A 12,500-nucleotide genomic window follows, 5' to 3' on the forward strand; every position below is an offset into this window, starting at 1 on the left:
TGTCTTCGTCCGAGTGCGGGTCGTGGCTCACCTCGTGGTGCGACGGGTGATGGTGCACGTGGTGACTGTGGTGGTGGTGGTGATGGTGGTGTCCTCCGTGGTCGAGCTCCGGGGATTCCCCGCGCACGAGTCCTGGGTGCATCAGGCTCTGGCCCCCCTGTGAGCCCAGCATCCCGTTCACGGTGAACCCTCCGGGCTGGGAGTAGAGCAGGGACTGCTGCTGCTGCTGCTGCTGCTGTCCCTCGGAGATGCTGATGTGCGCCGAGGACGCCGCGCCGCCCCAGCCAGCCCCCGGGTGCGCCTGGTGAGCTCCCAGGTGGGGAGACCTGTGGTGGAGCGCAGAGCCTGGGTGCAGGTCCTCCCTGCCCGTGTTCCTCTTGACGTCCTGCGGCTGAGGACTGGATGACCAGGGGGAGACGGCCTCGGCCGCGGCCACCGCGGCTGCGGCGGCTGCGGCTGCCGCGTGGGGAAGCGATGTCACCCACTGGTGGGCATGGCTCAGCATGTGCCCCCCGTTGCTGGTTGCCATGGCGCCCTGCATGAAGTCGCTCTGTACCATTTTGATGGAGGGGTCCCCTCTGTAGCCACCGGAAACCGAGGTGACCGCTGTGTTTCCGGGCTGCATGCCTCCCCTTCTGTCGGAGTGGATTAGGGAGCCGGACGACAGGATCCTGTTACTGGTGAGGTATGGACTGGAGGTGGCTGCGGCCATTCCCCAAACCATATATGCCGGAGTAGTGATCGCTCTTCTGCAGTGCTGTGTTTACCTTACTTGTTGCTGTCCATATAGGCCGGTCGGTAGCTGAGAAGTGCCTACAGTTACTAATCTAAAAAAAATTGACTTATGAAGATATGAGTGGTGCATCAAAATCAGACTTCAACATAATCATCATCATCGTCATCACGCAGTCCGCTACGAAAGGAGCTTTGGCCAAAAAAAAGTTTGTTTTTCCATTAACACCGCGAGTGTGTGGTTAATCCATTATCTCAAGACTGTATCAATAGGAAATGTCTCTGTGATGTTTACCAAAGGAGGAAGCTCTTGGATGTTTTCTGCGGCTTGTTGTCACCCCGCTGTGCAATAATTAAGGTTTTGATGTCAATGGAATTCAAACGATCAACCAACTCTAAAAAAAAGAATAGAAGCCTTGACGCCGCGTCCAGTGTCTTGCAGTGTGTGTCTCTTCTCCGCCGGCTCCCACCGCGTCCTCTGAAGCGCGAAGACGCGAGTGTTTACCCGACGCGAGGAGCACGCACGCCTATCCTGTCCTCATCCAATTACAGCCCTGCGCTGTAAGAGGGCCCCGGCTGATTGGACATTATGGAGAGGAGGAATCCTCTCTGCCTTGATGTGCGGCTTCTTCCAAGTAGCCTAGTTCGAACAAGTAAAAAGCCATATTGGTAATGGCATGATGATGATTTTTTTGTTCGACAAATCTGTCAGCACGACAACGTAATATGATTAAAGAAATCATGTTTTTAAATATGCCCACTTAGAAAATCATTTGTTGTGCTACTAAATTAGGCTCATAGCATAATCTGAGCCTACTCATATAATAATCTATACCTATTATATTTAGCAGCCTATTAAGTTATTGTTTGCGTTGTTTATTAAGTTGTCATTGTTATTATAATACTTATTAGTATTATTGTTATCACCATCAATATAGGGATACTGTTGTTGAATTATTATTGATCGTGTGGTTATTTATTGTGTTGTAAACGGGGGTCAAACAAAAAACAAATGTAACCCAAACGGAAGGTTCTAATTGGGTGTGTAGCGCACCAAAGCTTTTGTGTCAGCCCGGCCGGCCGCCTCGGGGGTCGGGACGCGCCGTGCATCTCAATGCGCTCCTCTCGGGGAAGGAGAGGCCAGGAGGAGTTCAAGGTGCGAGCGAAGCCCTGGGTTGGAGTTCTGCAACAAACAGTCGTTCAAGGACACGTCGGCTGCATGTAGCCGCCTAAGCGTTCGGTGAACATTTACATTAGTGTTAATTTGAGTGAATTTAACTTTTATGAGCAGACTATAGGCCTATGGATTGGGGCATACTGGTAATAACACAACGGAGATAGGCTCGTGCTTCTGACCGATTTGGAACAGTTTTGTGAATAAAAACTATTGGCGCATGCGAAAATGAAGATATAGTGCTTGCATATCGGCCTTTAAGGCGATGGCCTTGATTCAGCAAGATTGAGAGCCTATGTTTAAGTCCCTTGCAAATGTCTAACTCGTAAACATTCATTAACCCCGTTACAGAGCCGCAGCCAGACGGACAGAAACACCAGGACATCAGCTCTCCTTAACTATATGTGCTGATGTCCCTACCATCCAGATTACCATGGATACTGGTAATCATTTGAGGGGGGTTCCGACCCCCCCCTCAAATGAGTCAAGAGACCTCGTTATGGGGACGTCGGAGTATTCACGGATTTACCCCCAAGAAAAGCGCAATGAAACGAGGCTTCCGGGACTGGGGGTCAGATACTCTGCAGCTGGTCCCAGCGAACACAGAAACAGAAAATGTTGGATACATTCAATTAGAAAAGTTTCCATGTGATCTTATTTTTCGAACGCAGAATTTATCCACGCTATTTATCAATACAATTCTTCAATCTGCTAAAACAACTGGTACATTTGCGATATTGTTTGGACAAAAAATTATTTAATGGGATGCTGACGTGCTAGTCGTTTATAAGACTACCTTATTTGAACATGTATAATATGTTTAGATTTACCTAATGTGTATGTCATGGCTATGTTACAAAACAAAGTTAATGTTGCCAATCACCCAAATGAAAAATGAAACACACCATCCTTGAATGTTTCCAACCTCACTAGCACAGTGTACAGAGAACCAGAAATTCAGGGAATCCAGTAATGTTTTTCTTGTGTTGTGTTGGCTGAGCAATGGGCTCTCTATTTGTTATTCATGAAGGAAGCTGGGTGAAGAGGCCTTCCTTTAATGCTCTCTCTCTCTCTCTCTCTCTCTCTCTCTCTCTCTCTCTCTCTCTCTCGCTCTCTCTCTCTCTCTCTCTCTCTCTCTCTCTCTCTCTCTCTCTCTCTCTCTCTCTCTCTCTCTCTCTTTTCTCTCTCTCTCTTTCTTTTCCTCTCTTCCTCAAGGCTCTCTTTTTTCTTCTCTCTACAGTCTCACTCTCTCTGTCTCTCTCTCTACAGTCTCACTCTCTCTCTCCCACTCTCTCTCTCCCTCTCTCTCTCTCTCTCTCTCTCTCTCTCTCTCTCTCTCTCTCTCTCTCTCTCTCTCTCTCTCTCTCTCTCTCTCCTCTGTCTCCCTCTAGCTCCTTTTTGCTCTCTCTCACCCTTTCTCTCCTGCTTTTTACAAAAAAATCCTTCTCGCTAGAAGGATTTGTCTATAGTGAGATATTCCATATTTCAGGTAATTTGACTATTGTTCCTTCATTTGGATCATGGTTTCCATGAAGGCATCCCTACCCTGTGATTTTTTTGTTTCTCCACTTCACGCTTGGTGAAAAGTCTTCAATATTCACAGCAGCTTGGTCATTCTGGCCGAGGGCGGTTTCTTGGTTGGACTTTTATATGTTAATGCCTCAGAAGAAGAAAATTGCAAAGGATATTAGGGCCTTCATCTGTGTTCCACAAGTTTTCCATTCCAGGAACCAGATGTTTTGGGTCCAATTTTCTTAGGCATGAGAAGAAAAGAGCACAAGAAAACGTAGTGTTGGGTTGCTGAAACCTCCCCTTACGAGTCTGTCAAAAGGTCGGTATTGATTATGGCCTGCTGACCAGCTATTATAAACACCAGCACGCACACAAACACACACACACACACACACACACACACACACACACACACACACACACACACACACACACACACACACACACACACACACACACACACACACACACACACACACACACAGACACACACGCTGACACACATACACGCACACACACAGACACACACAAAAACACATGTGGGCAACTGTATCATATGATTAATTTTGTGTCTCAGAATTCAATGGGCCACTGCAATCTGTAATTTGTGTGTGTTCATGCCTGTAATGATGCACATGTATATGTATATGTATATGTATATTTGTATTTTCACCATAGTTAGTGCATTCATTTACAGTACACAAAGATTTGACAATGTCAAGCCCCGGCCCCTTTATTTGTACCTTTAATGCTTTGCAAGAACCGGTCGTCACGAGTCGTTCAGGGGCCACGTGTGTGTTTGTGTATGTGGTCCGCAGCTCAGAGAGCACACAGGAGACCTGGGGGTTTCAGGCCTGTCTGTGGTCTGTTTGTGGAGCGCGGCTCTTCCACCCCATCCTGTGGTCCCGAGCATTACTCTGTTCGCGACCTTGAGGTCTCCCTGAGTCTCTCGGAGAGCCTCCCAGCATGAGACCCCCCCCCCCCCCACCCACAACCCACCGCTGTGCATTTGAATCAAAGACCGCCCGAGTCAGGGAGGGATGGAGGGAGGGAGAGAGAAGAAAACGAGGGATGGAGAGAAAGACAGACAGAGAAGGAGAATAAATAGGGAGAGGGAGGAGAAAGAGAGGGAGAGGGAGAAGAAAGAGACAGGAAAAAAGAAACCATGGAGAATTCTAAGTACGTCCATGTGAATAATTTTATTCATTATATCTTAGAAGCATTTCTTCAGACAACAAAATACCCAAAGAAGACGCCGGCCCTGAAGTTAGCTCTTTTCCGACAAGGCCCTTGGATCTTTGCTATTGGAAATCCTTATTGAGTTCATAACAAGAGTGAAGATGGGATATTTAGAGAAATGTAAATAGGTGAGTTGGGGGAGCAGCCCATCTGCTAAGTGTTTTGTATTAGGCCGTTACAAAGAGCCATCATATAAAACAAGGAGGCAGAAGACTCGGGATCATCACTTTAACAGCAGTGGAACCGTCAATTACCATCCCCTGATGTGCCATAAATGAGGATACCCAGAGGACTACAGCACTGGTTAAACATCGCTGTTGTGTGGTCCATTACGTCTAAATGAGGGGGGGGGGGGGGGGTGTGAAATCGGGATTCATTAATCCCAACAGATGATTTCACAGGGGCCAAAGTGACAAGGAATAGATCAGGTAATGCAGCAGGGAAATGGACAGATATTATCGCTTTCTACCGCAGTCTACGTGTGTGTGCAGGTGTGTGTGTGAGTGTATGTGTGTGTGTGTGTGTGTGTTTGAGATTGAGTGTGAGAGAGAGAATGTGCGTGTATATGTTTTGAGTGTTCTTATGTGTGTATGTGCGTGCTTGTGGTGTATTTGTGTGTGTGTGAGTGAGTGTGAGAGAGAGAATGTTTGTGTGTTTGTGTGTGTGTGTGTGTGTGTGTGTGTGTGTGTGTGTGTGTGTGTGTGTGTGTGTGTGTGTGTGTGTGAGTGTGTGCGTGTGTGTGTGTGAGTGTGCGTGTGTGTGTGTGTGTGTGTGTGTGAGTGTGCATGTGTGTTAGTGCATGTACAGGTGTGTGGCTTTCTGCTTTGCCAAGTTTTGAGTGTCTAAAGACATTAGCATAATAGCTAAAGATCTTGAAATAATGGTCTGGCTTCAAGCGCGTTGGGTTCTATTGAATATTTATGTTAAACAACGTCATATAACAGAAACATCTGGATTGGCATCAAAGTGACAGATAGGAAATTGAGAGGAGATGAGGTTCCTTTGCTCTGGTATATTTTGATATTCAAAATATATACTTATGGCATCCCCATCGCGCTGCTCTGCCTGTAAATGGAAAAAAGGCAAAGGTTAGGGGGAAGAAAGGGAAGCGAGAGAGTCTTTCATTTCCCGTTTCCTTTGTGAGCTTCAAACCTTCCTGTCCAACATTCCTCCCAGCCGTTCAAACGTTCTAAAATATTGATGTTCTTTATAGAACAACATTAACGTTTGAAATGTCCCGATGCACCAGGGGACTCACACCTCAATTAACCGACCACCGACCACTACAGACTGCTAAGTTAAAAATAAATAAAATTAAAACAAACAAAACAAACAGCCCAGTTCATCGCGCCCGACACGAGCGCGGCACATTGAGGCTGTGTCAGCATCCCAACGTCTGCGTTTGGATGTCCTGGCGTACATACACAATCGCTGGCTGAGTCCGTCTCTTTTGAATAACACTGCAAAGCAACAGGGGAACTGACTCAGGAAATACCTGCAGCTCTGCAGGCTGTGGGCACGGACAACTGCAGCCCTGTGCCCCAAAGCCAGCCAAGGGCCAAATCAAACAGCCCGGCGTCCCTGAGGGCCTCGCTGGCCCGCCAGACTCTGGCCGGCCCTGGGCCCTTCATGAATAGATGGATTTCTCCAGCAACCCCCTCTTGGGGCCTGGTGATTACAGGAGCTCTCTGTAGTCCGCCAGGCTTCTCAGGTGGATTTGGCAGTAAGTAGGAAATATTAAATAGAGAAAAATTAAGTAACTGCCGATACGTGTGGCATGTCTAATACGACATGTTCCAATAACACCCCTTCCAAATCCCCCTTTTCCTGGATCCGCAACCCCCCCCAAGATATGTGTTTATTCCTCCGTTCGACAAATCTGTTAACGTTGTTTACCGTCAGCCAAACTTAACCAATTACCTGCAACCGATGCGCGCCTCTAATATGAAATAAGAATGACTGCTGCGTTTCCACCTCTGTGTGTATCACATGACATGATTCAGAACCAGCACCCGTGTAAAGGTTTGGATCCAAACAGTCACGGGAACGATACTGATCAAAAAGACATTTGCCTCGAGGAAGAGCTGGCGTGGCAGCAGCTACAGCATAATCAGCCAGAGTTTGGCCGGATTATGCTTGACCCTCCTAACACCGTGTGCCAGAAGAACGTACTCGCAGAGAGTGATGCGGAGAGAGAGAGAGAGAGAGAGAGAGAGAGAGAGAGAGAGAGAGAGAGAGAGAAAAGAGAGAGAGAGATGGCAGGCCATGCCTCCAAATTTAGAAAAAGCCTGATGGTAGCTCAGGGGTAGGATCCACTGTTTGATGCAAGTCAATAATAATAATAAGTGTACAGTAGAACCGAATAAATCATTGGAATGATTCCCAGTTTAAACACAGCAGGCCAATAACGACACGGCTATGAAACTCACAGCTTCCTGCCACTCAGAAACGGTTGCACCGTGGCGTATAATAAGGAGGAAAGGGAATTTGCTTCTATTTCAGGTTTCTGCGGGCGATGCAAGCAGCGTCCGTGTCTTGTAAAGAAGGATCGGTGCCCGGGATAGAAGTTGTTATAGTGTTGTGTTTCACCCTGTGCTTTGGATTTGACAAACGATGTGCCACGTCTCTGGGGGGGAGTTGACTCAAAGCACTATTCATTTATCTCGGTGGGCAGAGGGCACCAAGCAGAAGGCTTTTTAGGGCCAAGTACAGTGCACAGTCAAACCGAGCTCTGACCGTGGACGGGCAAGCACTTTATTCCTGAGAGTGCAGTTGTAGAGTCACTTTACAAACCAAATGCAGATGTCATGCTCCCATGCATAAATACACATTTGTGACATAGGTAAAATATATGCAATTTTCATTAGCGATATCGAAAAATGTATATTTACAGTAGCAATACCAGTAACGATGCACGGAAACGACGGCTCCAACTTTCTCAAAGTAGAGGGGAGGCTGTTTTCCTCCGGCTGTTGTCCTGTTCAACTTCTCATCCTCCACCCACCCCCCCCCCCCCCCCCCCACAGCTCCACCCCCCCCCCCCCCCTCCCTGGGCACTGCAGCGCGCGGCCAGGCCCATGAGGAGACGCAACCTTGGCATGCGGGCGGGCGGGCGGAAAATACAAAAAAACTCAACGTGTGTACTTTACCGTCTCTCTCTTTGATGTACGCTATCAAAGACCCCGTCTCCTCCCCCCTCCTCGGACTAAAGGCTACTATTGTTTTTTGTTGTTGTTGTTGTTGTTCTTATTGATATTGTTTGGTAGCTGGTGTTTGGAGTGTGTGTGCGTGCGTGTGTGTGTGTGTGTGTGTGTGTGTGTGTGTGTGAGTGTGTGTGTGTGTGTGTGTGTGTGTGTGTGTGTGTGTGTGTGTGTGTGTGTGTGTGTGTGTGTGTGTGTGTGTGAGTGTGTGTGTGTGTGTGTGTGAGTGTGTGTGTGTAGTGTGTGTGTGTGTGTGTGTGTGTGTGTGTGTGAGTGTGTGTGTGTGTGTGTGTGTGTGTGGGGTTTCCAGCCTCATAACACAAAGCAGCCTGACCATGACTCTGATGCTAATGTGGAGGTGGAGAGGGTGGGTTTTAATGAGCCACGGAGCAGATCAGAGGGGCTGGGGAGTGGAGGGGGGGGGGGGGGGGGGCGAAGGAGAGAGCAAGGGAGAGAGAGAAAGGGGAAGTGGGAGGTGGAGGTGCAGATGGGGGAGGAGGAGGAGGTGGAGGGGGTGTTAGATGGGGAGAGAGAGAACAGGTAGCATTGAACATCAAAATCAAAAACACAACAGCGAGGGGAGCCCGACCCCCACAAAGCCATGACCCCCTTCCCCCCTCCATTATGTAGCACCGGGCGCTATACAAGGCGGGGTTGTAGGGGGGTGGGGGGTGGTGGGGGAGGTGCATCTACATACAAGGTGTCTCCCCCATTTTCTCTTGACAGAAAACCCCAACAGAAAACAAGATTCTGTATTGTCGGTATGTGACATTGAAATGCATCGCTAGGTGGAACCGCAACACATAAACCAAATCATAACCCATTCATTAATGGAGTAGTATCCGGGGTAATCACAATATTCATAATCCATAACCTGAAACAGCACTATAATGTTGTTGACCTCAGGAAATCTGCTATTATACCAGTATGACCAGGTGGTCCTCGTATCTCACACAGCCCTTCAGTTGGGCTGTCATGACGGACTAACAACCAGAGGGGGACAGAGAGGGGAGAGAGGGGGGAGGGAGGGGGGAGGGGAGGGAGGAGGGGGGGGGCACTTGAACCAAAGTGTCAGAAACTCTAAACACTGTTTCACTCTGTCGGCAAAGTGCATCTGGAGACCAACAGCAAGGATGAAGGAAAATAACCGTGTTGTTTATCTTTTCTTCCATTCGTAGAGGAGGGATCATTAGCCCCTGTGTGAATCAATCTGCCTGTCCTTAAAGGCCTGTCAATGTATCCCTGATGGGTTGGTGTGTGTGTGTGTGTGTGTGTGTGTGTGTGTGTGTGTGTGTGTGTGTGTGTGTGTGTGTGTGTGTGTGTGTGTGTGTGTGTGTGTGTGTGTGTGTGTGTGTGTGTGTGTGTGTGTGTGTGGGTGTGCGAGCGTGTGTGTGTGTGCGCGTGTGTGTTTGTCTGACTGCCCCGCCGTCACTCAATGGATATTCAACCTGAAGGCCAATTAATCATCATGATTAATTCCCTCACAAAACACTTGCAACTGTTTTACTGTTTCAACTACGCCGGGCCATATAGACTGACCAGCAGGAGAGCGAGAGAGAGAGAGAGAGAGAGAGAGAGAGAGAGAGAGAGAGAGAGAGAGAGAGAGAGAGAGAGAGAGAGAGAGAGAGAGGAGAGAGAGAGAGAGATAGAGAGGGAGAGAGACAGATATACAGAGAGATCGGCAGAGATCGAGGGAAGAAAGGAAGAAGGAAAGACAGATAGAAATAGAGTAGGAAATATAGTTTTTAGTTCCGCACACACACAATTGGTATATTTGACTAAGCTGCTCTACTGACAGTAGAAATTGATCAACATTTTTCATAATTCTGTAAAAGAAAATTCAGCATTCCGTAACAACAAATATTTAAACTGTCGTTATTTGTATTTGAAATTGGATAGGCGAAATTCATGCAACCAGCCTCTTCATAAATTAATTTATTCACCTATACATATTACCACAGTACATTAACAAGTTCTCCTTCAACACATGAACGAGTTGCACTCGAACAAATGCTTAAACACACACACACACACGCACGCAAACACGCATGCACACACACAGACAGACATACACACATTCAGAATCACATACAAGTGCACAGTCATCTTTGGCCCATTGATATGGAGTGCTGTGTATAATTGCTTTTGCTCTTCAAATCCATAATGTTAACACAGTCTTGGAGTTTGAATATAAATGACATGAATTTGCTTGCAGATATAATGGAGAAGACTCCAGACTCCATGCTTGAAAAAATGAAGAATGCAGGTTCTTTGACACTGCTCCCTGTGTACATGCTTAACCTAATATTGCCCCAGCTTAACCGAAAAGTCCCTACTTCCCCCAATGAGAAAAGAAATCAAGCATTTAGAAATACAATATGAATACCGCAGTCCATCCAGCAGTTATTATCTCTGCGTGTCACAGCTGAGTTAATGGACACGGGCCTAACAGTGTTGAGATTATCAAGGGAAATGGGAGCTAGAATCTGGCCATGAAAAGACAATTTCACTATGGTAGTTCATTGAGAAATGTATGGAAATGTACCATTGAGATGAGTCATCGGATTCATTCTATCGGATTGGCGGATGAAGTCAAAGGCAATTTCATTGGTTCTCGGGCCCAAGCATCATATCTTCATAGAACAGCTCTTACAATGTGTCTATCTAATCATTATATCATCAATTGATTTTTTTAATTGATTCATGATCACTATGTTTCGCCTTTATTCCTCTTTCTGCTTTATCCTTACTGATTCATTTTCAATGCAATTTATCTTGAAGTTGGTGATCACATCGTTGTCTGAAATTTTCATCACAAAAACAAACAATGCATAAATTGCTCTCTTGACAGTAAATATAAAGTGTCCTTAGGGCAGACATTACCATTAGGTACACAGCCCCTTTCCCTGTCAAAGACCCAATGACGGCGTCCCTTACTGCGAGGTGATTGGGTGAAACTATTATAAGTTATTACTGTACCCGCTAAGTTTGTTATAATGGTGGGAAATTATTCAAGGAATTACTGCACTTATGATCACTGAGGAATAATATCAGAATACATATTTTCTCAGTCAGAAGTCTAAATCTTAATCTTTCTCCAAATGCTTTTATTATTAAATCAATCTAAACACGTTATTTCTCCCTGAAGTGTAATTTGCAGAGGCATGTAGAATAGTTCATTTAGCAAGTTAACAGTATATAGCTAATATTAACTTGACACTTTAAACAGCTATCGAAGGCATCGGGCTAGATCATATTGTGACTTTCCAATGATTCCCTGCTTCGTAGGCAAATGAGTTTTGTTAGCGTGTGTAACTTTTTGACCTTGCTATTTTGTTTGAATATCCTCATGCTCACCCAATACTCACAAACAAACAAAGGCCAACACACCACCGCTACCATCACTATCTATTCCAACACCACCACCATCACTGCCATTACCACCACCATCACCACCACCATCACCACCACTGTCTCCACAAACACCAACAATACCAGCATCATCGCCACCACCACCATCCCCAGTACTTCCGCTATAACCACCTCCATCATCAACGCCAACCAAATCATCCCAACCAACACCCCCACCGCCTCCACCACCACCACCACCACCACCATCGCCACCATGGTCGCCAACACCACTGCTCTAATCACCACCACCACCCCTTTATCACATCCTCCACTTTAGCCAAACGCCACGTGGAGCTGTCCGCCACGGGCCCTCCACGCAACCACCCCCCCCCCCCCCACTCCCTCCCCGCTCCGCCCGTGTTTGAAGAGCGAGACATGAAAGCGACCGGCGGGGCCCCTGCACGCAGGGCCCCAGTAACGGATCTTAATTAACCGGCCTTGCATGCTATTTTCCGTAACAAAAGGGGGAAGGTGGGGGGCATGCTGTGATTTTGGAGGGGTGGAGGAGAGTGGTGCGGGGGAGGGGCGCTGGGGGGGTCCATTTCAATCCAATTAGGGTCCGGGCCGATTGTCTCGGGAGATGAGAGAGTAATTGCTGTTTGAACACGAAGGTCTTTGTTTTGTGCTCCAGTAGATTGATAAAGGCAATACGGCGCGCGGCGAGGAGCCGGCGGAGATGGGATGAATCTCTGAACTTACAGTACACCGGGCTGGAGCTCACTGGAACAATACGATTAGAAGGCAATTAGCAGTGTGAAAATAATGGCGTTCAGTCTGCTCGACTGAATGGAGAATGGAAGTTGTTATTGAGCCACACATTGCGGTGTCAATAAAAAGATCGTCCTGTAGTTCATTAAGGCAGCGTGATAATTGTGTGTGTTACAGACTTGCGAGTTTTGACACAGTCTGAGAAAAGGTAACAAATGTATAATTTTTATGTGTAATCTATCTTGGAGAGGAGGGTGTCACCGGCTCATCTCTGATACATACGCCTCCACAATTTGCCCCACAGATGCACATGCACACACACACATGCACACGTGCACACCCACAGAAACACACCCGCACACACATGCACACACACAGGTGCACTCCCAAACGCACAAACACACACAGATAATTGCACGTATGCAAACACGTATCATTTGTGTGTTTGCACACAGACACACACACACTCACTCACTCACACTGACACACACAGAGGGACCCACATAGCCGGTGGCCCCTCTGAC

The 12,500-nt window shown here is 47.1% G+C and overlaps 1 protein-coding gene across 1 annotated transcript in view; it reads right to left on the bottom strand.

Moving 5' to 3' along the window:
- Nucleotides 1-1,176, bottom strand: part of pou3f3a (POU class 3 homeobox 3a) — a 1,769-nt gene extending 593 nt beyond the window's left edge. Inside the window, exon 1 of the mRNA XM_056580121.1 lies at nucleotides 1-1,176. This exon is cut by the window's left edge and continues 593 nt beyond it. Within this exon, the coding sequence (XP_056436096.1) occupies nucleotides 1-724 (724 nt within the window). The 5' untranslated portion in view covers nucleotides 725-1,176.
- Nucleotides 1,177-12,500: the final 11,324 nt, after the last annotated feature.

This window comes from Gadus chalcogrammus, chromosome 20 (assembly GCF_026213295.1).
Source record: "Gadus chalcogrammus isolate NIFS_2021 chromosome 20, NIFS_Gcha_1.0, whole genome shotgun sequence".
NCBI lineage: Eukaryota > Metazoa > Chordata > Actinopteri > Gadiformes > Gadidae > Gadus > Gadus chalcogrammus.